The sequence below is a fragment of the Musa acuminata genome, chromosome BXJ3-11 (assembly GCF_036884655.1).
Source record: "Musa acuminata AAA Group cultivar baxijiao chromosome BXJ3-11, Cavendish_Baxijiao_AAA, whole genome shotgun sequence".
NCBI lineage: Eukaryota > Viridiplantae > Streptophyta > Magnoliopsida > Zingiberales > Musaceae > Musa > Musa acuminata.
In genome coordinates this window covers 28,499,029-28,515,224 of record NC_088359.1, presented here as the reverse complement: position 1 = coordinate 28,515,224, position 16,196 = coordinate 28,499,029, and the positions used below count along the sequence as shown (strand labels likewise).

General features: G+C 39.3%; 2 protein-coding genes across 2 annotated transcripts; one reads left to right on the top strand and one right to left on the bottom strand.

The window, feature by feature from the left end:
- Positions 1-223: 223 nt before the first annotated feature.
- Positions 224-816, bottom strand: LOC103971781 (protein RALF-like 33). The gene has a single exon (XM_009385896.3). It carries the CDS (start codon positions 729-731, stop codon positions 375-377), a length of 357 nt encoding a protein of 118 aa, XP_009384171.2. The 5' UTR covers positions 732-816; the 3' UTR covers positions 224-374.
- A 7,322-nt stretch (positions 817-8,138) lies between these two features.
- On the top strand, positions 8,139-16,148 carry LOC135652885 (electron transfer flavoprotein subunit alpha, mitochondrial-like). Its single transcript, XM_065174199.1, has 8 exons — positions 8,139-8,338; positions 10,311-10,493; positions 11,509-11,720; positions 12,465-12,628; positions 12,908-13,066; positions 13,923-13,975; positions 14,114-14,254; positions 15,654-16,148. The coding sequence occupies exons 1-8, from the start codon at positions 8,219-8,221 to the stop codon at positions 15,729-15,731; spliced, it is 1,110 nt and encodes a 369-aa protein (XP_065030271.1). The 5' UTR covers positions 8,139-8,218; the 3' UTR covers positions 15,732-16,148.
- Positions 16,149-16,196: the final 48 nt, after the last annotated feature.

The following is a 16,196-nucleotide window of genomic DNA, read 5'->3' as shown; positions in this document are numbered from 1 at the left end:
TTTTTTTGCCACAAAGAATAGCTTTCTTCTCCAGAGGACACATCAAAGACTCATTTAAGGACAAAGAATAATAGTTAATGATAGAAAAATGATCATATTATTAATCAAACAACATATAAAACAGGTTAAAACATAAGAATCAATTACTTACAAGTTGATCTATTTCTCCAAAAGGATCTTTCTTGAGAGAGAAGAAAGCATACTTAAGTCTTTCAGAACCAGATGAAAGCCAAAAAGATCACATAGTTCTTCTTCTTTTAGCACAAATCACACAAAAAACAATGTCTATGACATCAATAAGATGACACCAGCAACAACAGCAATCAATTAAACCGAGAAAAGAACATGGAAAAGGAGATTACAGAGCTCATCTATTAACCCCGGCACCTGGTGATGGCGGAGCAGCTACGGGAGTAGGGGTTGGCCTGGGCGCCAGGGCGGCAGTTGTAGTAGGAGGCGCCGCGGCGGGAGCAGGGGACGGTGTCGCGGCGGAGGGCGTTGTAGCTGATGTAGCGTGACGCAGCGAGGATGCGGCGGGTCACCTCCGACCCGAGGTCGAACTCGTCGCCGGCGACGCACTCCGCGACGGTCCCGCGGCAACCGGAGAGGAATGGGATCCAGCCCAGTGGCAGCTGGCTCCCGCTCTCCCCTCCGGCTGTTGCGAGAGCGTTGCCGGCGAGGAAGAGGAGGAGCGCGACGGGGAAGAAGATGAATGCCTTGAGGCCCGCCATCTGTTTGTCTCTCTATCCCTCTCCTTACTCTATGCGGCAAGAAACAAAGAACAGAACTCTCTATTGCTCTTTCTTCTCACCCTACGCCACCTTTTTATCCCCACTCGTTTCTTTTAGCTGGCAACTAAAAAAGATTTTTATCTTGCCTTGCAATTATTTATTTTCTATTTTTTTGGTATTTTAGAAATAATTATTATTGACTACTGGAAAAAACAGTCGAGTTCAATTCTCCCATAAATTTTTGGAAAAATCGAAGATTTTTCTACTGACTCAGTACATCAACCCTGAGTTGATATTTTCTTTTTGTTCTCACTCTTCCTTGCATGTTTCTTCGAAAAAGAAAAATAAAGACTGCAATATTCTTATTTTACAAAATAATTTTTGACGCATATATAACTCTCGCTCTCTCTTTCTCTCTGGGATCATGAATAAATGTGGTGAGTCCTTGACAAGTCTCATGAAAGGATTTATTGTGGTTCTCACGGAACCCATGTGATTGCCAGCTACAATATGGTTCTCACGGATTTAACCAATTTGTCTAAACTAAAATGATTAGCCATCAAAAGCTAATCATTAATATATACTCAATAATAACACTTTATTGTTAATTTAGGAGACTTTTCAAGCTTGGAATGATCAAATAACAAAGAAAGATAGGATATATCTCCACGAGCTAGCTAATCTTGGATCATGTTATCTAATTAGGGTTTTTTAAACTGATTTACACCATTATTTAGTTGTGATTTCATTTTTTTATTTTATTTTTTGTTGATTGAGCAAGAGCTTAGATGGTGTATGGACTTCAAATGATGCGATGCTACAAAAATACTTAATATAAGTATTTGATCCATTTAATTTATGTTATTTGAAGTGAGTTCTACTTCTCCCGTCAATATTTGGTTGGCGATGTAGTTTTTAGCCGAATCGCATCCCAAGTATGGTTCAATTAAATCGGACCGGAACCGAACCGGAGCTGAACCTACTGGAGGGTAGTATGGTAATTGCATGAAAACAATTTAAGGGACGGCCTCGTCCCTCCCTCCTTTAGGGCTTGTTTTCCTTCCTCGTCGTTTCTCCGTTGGGAGACCTTAGAGGTCTTTTCGGTGCTTCCGACTTCGTAGAAGAGCAAGAAGAAGCGGGAGATCAGCTGAAAGTCTACATTTCTTTACGTCTGATTTCGCACTTTTCTTTCTGATTCTAGGGGTTTCCAATGGGCTCTTAGTGCTAGTCTTGGTCGATGGCCGGTGGATCGTGAATTGTTTTCACTTTGTGTTCTCTGGATTTGGGAAAGACCCGATTGTTAAGTGTTTGCTTGGGTTATTATTGGGTGAGGTGGTTACCGTGTTCCTTTCTACTCTTAGTTCTTTGCTTCAGTGTGTTTTTGAGAAGCCAACATGAATCTAGTGATTAGGTTAAACCATATCAAACTTCTCAATGGTTCGACTGGATAACATCTTGACCAAAAGCCAATCTCATTCTGAAGTGTGAGTAGACACCAATCAGTTGAGCATATCCGCCTGGGTATTTTCTTCATGGGGAACCCGAAACACAGAGTTGGGAGAAGTTGCAAGCTAATCTTTGCACCTTGACAAGGTACTTTGTCATGGTCGCATCTCGGGATTCATAGCTCCCCTCCACTTGGCTCGTAACCAACTAAGTCACTAAATACCGTTAGGTCTTGGACTTGGAGTTCTCGAGCGAATCAGAGTCCTGAAAGGAGTACCTCATACTCAGGCTTCATTGTTGAAAATTTTGAACTAGAATCGAAGAGCTTGCTCGTATACTTGCTGGTTCGGGCCCTTCAAGACGAGGTCGGCACTGCCCCTCTTCGAGGTGGTTGAGCCTCGATAAATAATGTCCACACCGTGGTTATCATCTTCAAGCGAGGTAGTTAGCTCCAATATAAAATATATCAATACCTAAGCATTTATGATAGTCCACGGCACATACAATATGTCGAACTCACTTAGCTCAACAAACCATTTTAACAATCACCCTAAGATGTCAAACCGAGACAGAACCTGAGTAGTTGGTCGGTGATGACTTGTATAACATGCGTTTGAAAGTATGGGTGAAGTTTTCTCACCATGAGTACTAGGGCAAATGCTAGTCACTCTATACGTGAGTATCATGCCTCGAGTCCGCTCAGGATGTCGATAACTTACTAAATAGGCTTTTGAATTTCTGCGTCATCTCAAACTGGCATAGGGCTGACAACAAGATAACGACTAAGGGTTTCTCCCAAGGCAGAGGAGAGCTATAGCAGTTAAGCTAGGTGGTACTTCACTTTTTCGAAAGCCTCTTAGGGGTTCATAAAAAACCTTTCAGGTTCTTTAGGGCTCAAAAGTGCTAGTCATAAGTGTCTTGCAAGCCAATCACATGAGTGATGACACGTGTGATATGACATACACTATTTTTGCTTATTATTATGATAATTTCTCACTTTATATTGCTTGTTACATAAATATTATATATATATATATATATATATATATATATATATATATATATATATATGTATGTATGTATGTATGTATGTATATATATATATGTATGTATGTATATATATGTATGTATATATATATATACATACATATATATATATACATATATATATACATACATATATATATATATATATGTATGTATATACATACATATATATATATATATATATATGTATGTATATACATACATATATATATATATATGTATGTATATGTATGTATATATATATATATATACATACATACATATATATACATATACATACATACATACATATATATACATATATACATATATACATATATACATATATACATATATACATATATACATATATACATATATATAGTGAGAAAGAGTTCTCCAAGAGAATCCGATTAGAGCGAGATTCGAGTAAAAACCATATGAGTCTGATAGTATCATGCCCGGTATACGATCTTTGAGATATTAGATGAATGAGTGATTATAGATACATGATAACTAAGGATAGATAAGTCGATCTTTGAGATATTAGATATTGGATTCCCTTGTATCATCTAGGGACTATAACGTAGTGGTCTAATACGTCCGCAATCAATAAGTCGAGTGAATTATTATAGAGATAATAATTCACTGAGCCAAAAAGAGTTCTGATAGGTATAACTCACGACTAGCTCGATATTGGGCTTAAAGGGTCACACATATGATAGAGATTGTGACGAGTAGATGTTTAGATATGAGATATTTATCAAAGCCCATATCTTATTGAATATCCAATAAGCTCCTGAATTATTGGATCCTATGAATAAGATCTAATAAGAGCTAATAAGAGATTATTGGATAGAGACCCACTAATTTAAGAGGCTGGAGTAATTAGATGAAGATCTAGTACCCAATAGGATAGGATCCATTAGGATTAAGTTAACTAGGAGCCTCTATAAATAGAAGGGAACTAAAGATCCATATACTGAGGCTTCATAGTTGTCACCTCCTATTCTCCTTTCTCTTTCTTCTCCTAAGATAACATATATGGAGATTTAAGTAGCGATTTGAGGAGCGTCGTTGCAGCTTTGCTCCAGTGGCCAACACATCCACCACTACAAGTACTCCCGTTCACCCACTCACTGCATGCAACACCACCGCCGTGGCCGTCATGGGGAACTCACAGGGCTTGCTGCTCATCTGCCTCGCTCTCCTCTCAGCCATGGCCGGTGCAACCCAGTTCAGAGTCGGAGGCTCCAAGGGCTGGTCTGTGCCTGACTGATGCAGTCTCCTACAACCAGTGGGCTCCCCTCCACCTAGTGCAACATCTTGACCAAAAGATATGATGTTGGCTTCCCCTATTACCAAGTAGACATACGTGTTGAGAATCCCATTCACATTCCCATCACACGCAGGATGAGACATAGCACAACGGATAGACCCACTAGATGATGAAGGCACTAACAGCATGGACACACAATTCACGAACACCACGACACGGGAGGGCAACAAACGACGGCATCAGGCAGAGTTCACTGCCCGCCACGGAGGCGGAGCACTAGGTGGAGAGTCGACTTCTTCTGTATGTTGTAGTCTGCAAGCGTACGGCCGTCCTCCAGTTGTTTCCCGGCGAAGATTAGCCTTTGCTGGTCCGGCGGGATCCCCTCCTTGTAATGGTGTCCGAGCTCTCCACCTCCAGAGTAATGGTCTTCCCCGTGAGGGTCTTCACGAAGATCTGCATGCCACCGCGGAGACGGAGGACGAGGTGGAGAGTCGACTCTTTATGGATGTTGTAGTCCGCAAGCGTACGGCCGTCCTCGAGCTGCTTGCCTGCGAAGATGAGCCTTTGCTGGTCCGGCGGGATCCCCTCCTTGTCTTGGATCTTAGCTTTCACGTTGAATTGTTCGGTCATCTTACGTCAAGTGCTCTGCTAATACTTGATGCCAATTCCTTGTCTTCTCTGATACTGATCTTACTTTCACGTTGTCGATGGTGTCGGAGCTTCGACCTCGAGGGTGATGGTTTTTCCAATGAGCGTCTTAACAAAGATCTGCATCTGTATCAGAGAAGACAAGGAGTTGGCATCAAGTATTAGCAGAGCACTTGACGTAAGATGACCGAATAATTCAACGTGAAAGCTAAGATCCAAGACAAGGAGGGGATCCCGCCGGACCAGCAAAGGCTCATCTTCGCAGGCAAGCAGCTCGAGGACGGCCGTACGCTTGCGGACTACAACATCCAGAAAGAGTCGACTCTCCACCTCGTCCTCCGTCTCCGCGGTGGCATGCAGATCTTCGTGAAGACCCTCACGGGGAAGACCATTACTCTGGAGGTGGAGATCTCGGACACCATTACAAGGAGGGGATCCCGCCGGACCAGCAAAGGCTAATCTTCGCCGGGAAACAGCTGGAGGACGGCCGTACGCTTGCGGACTACAACATACAGAAGGAGTCGACTCTCCACCTAGTGCAACATCTTGACCAAAAGCCAACCTCATTCTGAAGTGTTGCCCTCTCGTGTCGTGGTGTTCGTGAATTGTGTGTCCATGCTGTTAGTGCCTTCATCATCTAGTGGGTCTATCCGTTGTGCTATGTCTCATCCTGCGTGTGATGGGAATGTGAATGGGATTCTCAACACGTATGTCTACTTGGTAATAAGTAAGGTTTCTCTGAGAGAGGGCAATGTTGGTCGTATTGGTTTTACCTTTGTTTGCCTTGCTTTTTCTGGTGTAGCGTGGATTTGGGTGTTACTAAACCTTTCTGAAAAAATTGAGATTTTTATTTTATATTCTTCCATTGGGCATGTGATGTTGCCTCTAGATTTTTCAATAATGGTCGACAAGAATAAAGAGGAGGCCGAGTAGTGTGGTGCCGATGTAGAGATGTAGTGCAGCGCTACACCGAATGATGCAATGGTCAGCAAGAACGAAGAGAAGGCAAAGCAGTGTGACGCTGATGTAGAGGAGGCAGAGCGGTAAGGCATTTGCGTCGGCGTTGGAGGAGGAAGAGGAGGTAGGTAAGGCATTTGTGTTGATGCCACATCACTCTACCTCCTCTTCCGACGATGTGGTGGTTGGTGAGAACAAAAAGGAGGTAGTGTAGCGTTGCACCAAACGATATGGTGGCCGACAAGAATAAACAGGATGTAGAGTAGTGTGGTGCCGAAGGAGGAAGAAGAGGGAGGTGAGGCATTTGCGTTGGCGTTTCACTGCTCTACTTCCTCTTCCTCTTCCGATGATGTAGTGGTCGGTGAGAATGAAGAGAAGGTAGAGTGGTGCGACATCGATACAAAGAAAGCAATGTCCACACCAAACGATGTAGTAGCCAGTGAGATTGAAGAGGAGGTAGAATGGTGCAACACTTACATAGAGGAGCCAAAGAAGTAAGGCATCTACGTCGACGCTGGAGGAGGTAGGTAAAACATATGTGTTGATGTTGCATCACTCTGCTTCCTCTTCCTCTTCCGATGATGCAGTGATTGGTGAGAATGAAGAGGACGCAGAGCTGTATGACACCATTGTAGAGGAGGCAGTGCAATGCTGCATCAAACAATGTGGTGGTCGATGAAAATAAGGAGGCAGAGCGGTGTAGTGTCAAAGGAGGAAGAGGAGGGATGTAAGGGATCTACGTCGGGCATCGTACCACTTTGCCTCCTCTTTCTCTTCCAGTGATATAGTGGTTGGCAAGAACAAAGATAAGGTAGAGTGGTACAACACCACATTGAACGATGTGGTAATTGACGAAAACAAAGAGGTAGAGCAGTGCTGCGTCGGACGAGGAAGAGAAGACAGGTCAGGAATCTATGTCGACATCGCAACACTCTACCTCCTCTTCCTCTTTCAATGATACGGTGGTCGATGAGAATGAAGAGGCAGAGTGGTACTATACTAGAGGAGGAAGAGGAGGTAGGTGAGACATCTACATCAGCATCACATTGCTCTGCCTCCTTTTCCTCTTGCGACGATGCAATGATTGATGAGAACGAAGAGGAGACAAAGCAGTATGGTGTCAATGCAAAGGAAGCTGTGTAGTGTTGCACTAAATGATATGGTTGTTGGCAAGAATGAAGAAGAGGCAAAGCAATGTAATACTAGAGGAGGAAGAGGTGGCAAGTGAGGCATCTGTTTCAGCATCATACCACTCTGCCTCCTCTTTCTTTTTCGATGATACGATGGTCAACAATAATGAAGAGGAGGCAAAGCAAGGGGACGCTGACGCAATGGAGGTAGTATGACACTACATCGAATGATGCGGTGGTCGACGAGAACGAAGAGGAGGTTAAGCCATACGATGCTGACTCGGAGGAGGCAATGCGGTGCTGCATCGAATGATGTGGTGGTCGACGAGAATGCCTCACTTGCATGTGTGACACCGACATAAATGCCTCACTCGCATTCTCTTCCTCCTCCGACATCACATCGCTCTACCTCACATACCTCCTCACATGTTTCCTCTTGACGCATATGCCAAGTAATGTCAAAGGAGGAAGAGCGCGATATTGATGCAAATGTCTCACCTCCCTCCTCTTTCTCTTCCGATGCTAACATAAATGCTTCACCGCTCTTTCTTCGCTTTCTCCTCCTCGTCGGATTGACATCGATAAAGCTAAGTAGTGTATCGTTCTCGTTGACTACCATCACAATAATCATCCACAACACTATCGTTTGTTATAATAATTAAAATAATTTATTTATTTATTATTTATTATATCATTTATATATGTATTATCACCTATTATATCTTTTCTTGATAAAGTCGAGGATATTAGAGTAAATAAGATTAAATATTTTATTTTTATAAGTTCAAATTATATGCGGTATGTAATTAGTCAGAAAGTCCTTGCATCTATATCTTTTGGAAGAGAGTTAACTGCTATATATTCAGAGGGGTACTATTCTTTATATGCGTTTATAATTAAGATGTCCGCGTCAGCAAAACGTGGCATGAGTATCAAGTACAAATTTGCTTTGTATTAATCCGGGGAGAAGGCCTCGATCGGCGATCGACGAGACGACGACGATGGCGGCCGTTGCGATGCTCAAGAGGTGTCTCCTCAGGAATCGCCGCCCATTCTCCGCCCTCTCGCCGTCTCCACCTTCATCTGCATCTCCTCCCATCCGCGGCTCGCTTTCTCGTTTCGTAAGCCTCCTCTTCCGGGTTCCGATGTCATCTGGGATTCGTTTAGTCCTGATTCTTTATCCAGTTTCTTGCCTTTCTGTTTCCGTCTCCACAAGTGTTGGTACGGATCAGAGACACTTGCTTCGATTGATTTAGGGTTTTCAAGTGCAACGATTCTGCTGCTTCTCTCTTATGATCCTATAATACAAATGGAATCAATTGGTTAAATACTCTATAGTAGTGTGGTCGTGCATCGAGGTTTTGATTTAAATTGCATCATGTTGTTAAATAATAGGAATTCAAGAAGGTCTTTCGCAATGTATGGAGTGGTGAGATGAGGATTTTCTTGAGTTAGTAAGGAATACGCTCTGGAGCATGACTTTACTTTGTATTTCTAGGAAAAATTACATTTTCAGTTTAAACATGATTGCTTTGCTGGACAGTACCATTAATGAGTTGTTATTAGATTGAATCATATTTTGAAACCCTAAAATATAATTTAAGAGACTAAAAGTACTCCTGTCTACATATATGTCTTTCCTGGTAGAACAGTCTGATTTTTTATTTTTTGATGTTGTATGAGAAGATTACACTGATTAAGAGGTACAATTGCACCATGAGGTGAGTTAATTCAGATTGTTAGTATGGAGGTGGTAGAATAAGGCCCAAGGAAAATTTATTAGAAACAATAAAGGGGATCTAATGATCCTTAAGTTTTACTAGTGATATTTGTCTCAATATAACTCAGTGGCGGAAAAGGATTAATGTGCCTGACCCTGAATATTTTGAACTACTGCTTTCTGTTGTAGATTTTGTGCCTGAAATCTTTTTTTCCTCTTGATGGGTTTCACTTAATTTTACATCAATATCTCTGCTGTATATAGATCATGACCTCCACAGTTTCTTTTTTCGGTTATGACTCCATTTCAATATATTTTTAGTGTGAGATATTGCTGTAAATTATTCAATGTCTTCATAAATGGCTACCTGGTGCATGAAACTCCCCTATGTTTGGGAAAGTTCAATTTTACCATAATGCTTGCTATGAAAATTAGTTATCTTTATCTTAGTGTTGTTAAGTTGTCTAATTAGGATGCTCCTGTTTCGTGTCTGTCTTGGCATGGTGTTGTGAAATTCCAAGTCCGCTTGATTCAAGATGCATCAAACCCTGAAAAATTGTGTCGGAGCATGCTTGACAAAGCTCTTTTGAAGGTTAATTTAGCTCCGAGTCGGTGGTATTGGTTGAATGCTGAGTCTTTAAGAGTCAAATGCATTAGAGAATGAGTCTCTTAGAGAATATACCTAAGGAACATTTTTCTAGTGAGGGTTTGGATCATTGTGCTCAAGGACGTGGTTTAATACCCGGAGCAATTACGCATCTCTTCCATTGTCGGGTGTAATCGTGCTATGTCGAATTTGGAGGACAGGGTGCAGTCGTGAGTGTGGTTGTAATGTCCGAAGGGTGAAGTTGTGCGAGCTACATGGCAATGAGGTGTCAGTCATGCAACCGAGGTGTCGACCACATGATGCCTAAGTGTTGGCTACGAGATGCCGAGTTATTTTTATTTATTTTATAGAGCATCCTACTGTTGTTTGTTTGACTAGCATTTATTAAGAATAGTGCTGCCCTGTAACTGCAAATCCAATCTCTGCCCCATTTAACAGAGATGTGAAGTTTCCTTTTTTTCATCCTTTGTGACTTGTCAAAGCAAGTATTGCTGCTTCTACATGCCAAAGCCATTTGCATTTCCCTAAGCAGTATTCTGGTTGCATGAATTATGTCGATAAATCACAGCCCTTGTTCTTCATTTTTGTATTTACAGATTAGTCATTACTTGGCTTACCATTGTTACGCTATAGCCAGTCAATCATATTTCCATTTTCTTTTTTGGTTCCATCATATTCTGTGTGATCATGGCTCATGAGTAACTTGATTGCTTGCTTAATGCATGAGATGTTCTTGTTGTTTTGATGATACTCTGATTTTTCTAAGGTAAGCACATTGGTTTTAGCTGAACATGAAGGTGGATTGGTAAAACAATCATCTTTGAGTGCGATAGCTGCTGCTGCAGTTGTTAACAAAGAAAAATCAGTCACAGTTCTCTTGGGTGGATCTGGTCTGTCCCTCGGCAAAGCTGCATCCCATGCTGCATCATGTCATCCTTCAGTGTCACAGGTACCATGTTTTAGTAATATAGAAGTTTTCTGATTCAACATGGTTTTTATGCTTTGCCTGTTAATAATATATATATATATATATATATATATATATATATATATATATATATATATATATATTTTTTTTTTTTTTTCTTTGGGCCTCGGTGTTAAGAAAATTTTAAATGCTAAAATTAAATGTCCGCAAAAGGATAACTTTAATGGACAAACATTATAGTTTTCTAAAAAGCAATATACTCAAGGTCAAGGTTTCACATTGCCAATATTGCATTGCTCTATGTACCCTCCAAGTGTCATTGAATTGTATTAATGCCAATCAGATATTAATTTGTAATGTTAATACAAGATGGAATTAGTTGTTTCGGTTGTTGCCACTACTGGATTATGATTTTGTTCTTCCATTAAATAAAAATTCCTTCATGAAAAAAATGGAGATGAACTGATAGTTAGGCCTTAGATGGAGATTATCCCAAATAATTGTTAATTAACACAATAGGAAAGAAACAATAATCTTCTGCGAGGCAGAGAATACATGTTTTAAGTATTACTAACAGTGAGGTTGCTCGTGGTAGAAGCTTTCTTGGTATTATTGAGTAGCAATGAATACTAATTATTAATTAATACTTTTATCTTTGATTTCATGTTATTGGTAATAACTGATCATGCTTTCTGTTTTTTTTACTTATTTTAGGTTTTGAGTTATATATTGGCACTGACATTATTATTCTGATCCATAGTTTTAAAGTTTTTATAGCTTATTTCTAAAATATTACTATTTAAATAATTGAAAATTACATTAAGAAACACGTATTTTTAATTATTATTCATGAAGTTTAAGAAATAAAATGTTTCGATGATGTTAGGTTTTTCAAAAGAGATTCTATGACTGTAATAATCTTCAAGTGGCTTTATTCTTTCAGTGAAGGATGCTACAATTTTCATGTCTCAGTCTTGATTATATGAACATTTTTTTGTACTAATAATGGTGGATCTATTTGCCAATTCTTCTACAGGTTCTTGTTGCTGATGCAGACATATTAGTGCATCCTTTGGCTGAAACTTGGGCTGAACTTGTTAATTTGGTTCAGCATCAGGGTAATTATTCACATATAATTACCACTTCAAATTCATTTGGCAAAAATGTGCTACCACGTGCGGCAGCTCTTCTTGATGTTTCACCTGTTACAGATGTAGTTGAAATAGCTGAGCCACACTTGTTTATAAGGTATTTTGACATTTTTCTATATTAAAGTAGATTGAGTTAGGTTATGTGGTAGTTAAAGGTTGAACTGAGCCATGTTGAAAATTTTTGGTCTGACTCCAATACTGCTTCACATTGGACCTGTATGGTACTGGTATGGTTCTGGCACTCTGGATGGGTCAGTACTCAGTACCATCTGGACTTGTAAGAAAGAGTTAGAAGAGCAGGAGGTGGTGACAGAGGAAGAGAAGGCTGAACAGGAGGCATACTGGTGGTATTGTGATTGTCAAGATGGAAGAGGTGATGATGATGTGGTGGGGAGGAGTGGAGAGAGAGCATGCATGAAAGAGAGGGAGAGAGAGAGAGAGCATGAGAGAGAAGAGAATGAAAAAACAAAAAAAAAAGACAACTTCTCATAATTGTCAAAAAATAATAAAAAATTGACATTGTTATTACGGGCGGGCGGTACATTTATAAGGTAACATGGGATGGTAGGCTTGGTATGAACCAAACCAGGCAAAAACAATGGTATGTATACTTTTTTTATGATCGGATTGATAATACCATCTCATACTGATCAGTATGCCTAGGAAAAACAACCTGTCAGTTAATTCTATCATTTCTTCTGCAATTTGTTTACCAATTTACAAGCATAGGCATACGCATTGTAGGTTTACCTTAATGTTTCTTGGAGCTTATCTTGCTTTTTTTGACTCTGTACCCTTTTATTAGCCTCAGATTTTAAGGATATCTAAATGTTTTTTGTAGGCCAATATATGCAGGTAATGCTCTTTGCACCGTTCGTTATGCTGGTAAGGGCCCTTGTATGATGACCATTAGGTCCACATCATTCACCCTACCTTCTTGCTCAACTGAGACAAAGTCTGTTGAAGCGCCAATCTCCCAAGTTGATCTTTCAACCTTTGATGAAGGTTAGTATAGCCCTTCCCTTTTATTTCTTACATATATTATCTGAATACAGCATGTGGAGCTTTTTATTATTGGTGAGTGTTGGCATCATTAGTAAGACTGCGCCATTGCAACCTGGGTGACCCAAGTTACAAAAACAATCTCTCTTATAGGGATAAGACCACATGTATTGGTGGGAGTCTTGTCACTGGGCCACCATCTTTATCTCATATATTTAACTGATGGAACTTGCTAAGTGTTGGACTGAACATTTTCTTTTCCTTTTTTTTTTCCATTGGCAGGTTCCATACCCAAATCTAGGTGGCTGAAGCTTGTATCTCAGGAATCAGAGCGACCAGATCTAGGAAATGCACGTATTGTTGTCACTGGAGGGCGTGGGTTAAAAAGCGCTGAGAACTTTAAATTATTGGAGAAGCTTGCCGAGAAGCTTGGTGCAGCAGGTAGACACTGAGCCTCATCTTGCATATAAAATGACTGAAAAGAGTATTCTTTTTCAGTTCTAGCATCATCAACATGCATCTCATGATGTATACATGTTGAATATAATTAAAATTTTTAAAGCATGTTTGAAATTGTTTTGCTTATCATGGGGTATATGGCATACCCTTCTTCTTGCCTGCATGATGGCTTTAATTATCATCAGAACACAATTAATAATTGCACTACTGAATAGTTTTTACTCTTTGTAGTTTATCATTGATGAATGTGTCTCTTATGTGTAAATTTTGATTTTACTAGTGATTAGAAAGAGAATTTTGATGTGGTTGTCCCATTATTAATATGGAAACCCAAGAAGATCCATACCCATTCATAGAACTAATACAAATTTATTAACTTTGTTTGAACAGGAGTTCAAGTCCTTTTGTTCAAATTAAGCTACCTCGCTGTTTTACATTGGATTAGATAACCCCCAGTAAACCTATTCTCTTTCCTGTTGCATTTATGGTTTCTTCTATGAAAGTACAAAGTAGAATAGCTCTTCAGTGGGTTATTTTCTAACATATTTGTTTACTTGCATCTAATTGCAAATTGTTAAATCGGACATATGTTGTACTTTGCATCTGTTTCCAACCTAATATTGTACTTCACATCTGTTTCCATAATCAAACATATATTCCATAAAAGTGCTGAGTTGCCTAAATGAATATTTGCAGCCTACATTAATAATAAACATGCTGTGTTAAAGTCCCTTCTGCAGTGCTTCAGCAATTTAAGAAGGCATATGTGCTTTTAGGTATTTTACTTTTTTATTTAAATTTGTGATACTCATCATTATCATTATCTTATTTTATATAGTCGGTGCCACTCGGGCTGCTGTGGATGCAGGATTTGTGCCAAATGACCTCCAGGTAACACTTGAATAACCAGAAGTCACTGCTTCATCATCGAGTGTTTCTATGTTTGATTTTTTAGTCTTAATCATTTTTGTATGGATGAGTTTGGATAGTGGTAAGAACTGGCCTACTCATACATCAATTTTCTCTCAGGTTGGTCAGACTGGAAAAATTGTTGCTCCAGAGCTGTATATGGCTTTTGGGGTTTCTGGTGCCATCCAACACTTGGCTGGAATGAGAGATTCAAAGGTCATTGTAGCTATAAATAAAGATGCAGATGCACCCATTTTTCAGGTGATGGTCTTTATTAAGCCTTTCATTTTTATTAAGCCTTTCATTTAGATTAAGAGGCATGGTTGTTACCTATATATTATACTGAATATTCTTAGAATTTATTGGTGATATAGTGTTGCAAATGAGCAAGCCTTTTGAGGTGTTATTAACCGAATAGTTTCTCTGATAAAGCCTCAAAAAGCTTGCCTGTTTTTTTGAATTAGTTCAACATAATTCAAGGAGTTCTAACCATTGTGATAAGACCAGATTTGGTCCAAAGGTTTGTTCTATGTAACTTGTCACTCACAAACAGCTTTAGTTCTAACTTAATTGCTGGAGTGTATGCTTAGCCCTTACTAGTTTGTCATGATAGTGGTCTAAATTTGTATTGATATAAAATGCTTCCTCTATTTCTATGCTTTATGCCCCAAAATCTTTTCCTGTCTTAGATTTCTATACCTTGCATATTAAATATTTTTTTGCTTTTCTGATCCAATTCTTTAGCAATGTCTTGTGGACTAATTAATCTGTTGGATCAGATGTCCTAAGTTCTGCCTTAGTTATCCAGCACAATCTTTTCTTGAGGGTGTACAAACTCCTAGGCATTTGTGAACTGAATAGTACCACTAAGTTGCTTTAAGGAAGTTATATTAATTATATGCTTTTGCCTAGATGACCTAAGCCAGATCATCTCTTCGTGTTCTGTCCCTTTAGATCTTCTATCACTGTATAGCGTACAGATTGGTTCATGTTTATGGATGACATATTAAGGATGTGATTGGTGCATAGAATGTAAAGAATTACGGAGTTTTGCTGTTTCCAAAGTTTAGGCTTGTTCTTTTACTCTCTTTACTTGATGTGCATTAGAATGCTCACAAACTTTTGCTGAGTTTAATCTAGTAACGTTCTAGAAATTCGTCGCACTTGTCATCCTTTGTTTTTCACAAGATAATAAATATCAGTCAGACTGACTGGTACTTATCGCTTTATATCATTCTTTTTTTATTTTTTATTTTAATCATACCAAGTTTCGTAAACCCCTCCTGTATCTTAGCAGTCAATTAATTGGTTACCAAGAACATTGGTATTTCAAGATTTGGTCAATAACATGCAGCAAAAATTTTAAAATTAGTTCACGTTTGATGGACAAGTTCTTCCTTTTTCTTAAGCTGGAGCTGAAGTAGCTTAATTACCAAGCAACCATGGTTATGTTGAGTAGCAAAAACGAGAAAAATTGTTAGGCTGGTTAACTTTTATCCAGTAATTATCTGAAGTTGATAATGATGAAAATGAACAAATCTTTATTTGGCAAATATCATTTGTAGAGGGAAACAAACTTATCACTTTTCTTGTTTGGCAAATGACTATCTTCTGCAGTTCCACATGAGTTTCTTATTTCATTGCTTGTGATTCTTTGCAGGTCGCAGATTATGGACTGGTCGCAGATCTGTTTGAGGTAATCCCGGAGTTGATAGAAAAGTTTCCGGATAACAAGTGATGGATATTTCCTCATTCATGAGATGACCTCGATCCTTACTGAAGACGACTTGGGTGAAGGAGGTACACATATCAAAAACCTCTCTGACAAATAAGACCTGCTTCAATGCATCTCATGCTCTTAGGATTATTTGAAGGGGAAACAGAAATCAATCATCGCATCTTAACGAGAGGGCTCATGTTTACATGAGCAGTTTGGGCACGTATAAACATAAGCTTCCCTTCCAAATAAATGTATGATCATATAATTTGGTTGGACAAACGAAAGCCAACTCTTTCCTAAGAATTGGGTGAATGAGGTATGATCCTTCTGAGGACGACTTGGGTGGAGGTATACATATCAAAAACAAATAAGACCTGTTTCAATGCATCTCATATTCTTAGGATTATTTGAATGGGAAACAAAAATTAATCATGACATCTCAAGGAGAGAGATAATGTTTACATATCTGTATGCATCGATGCT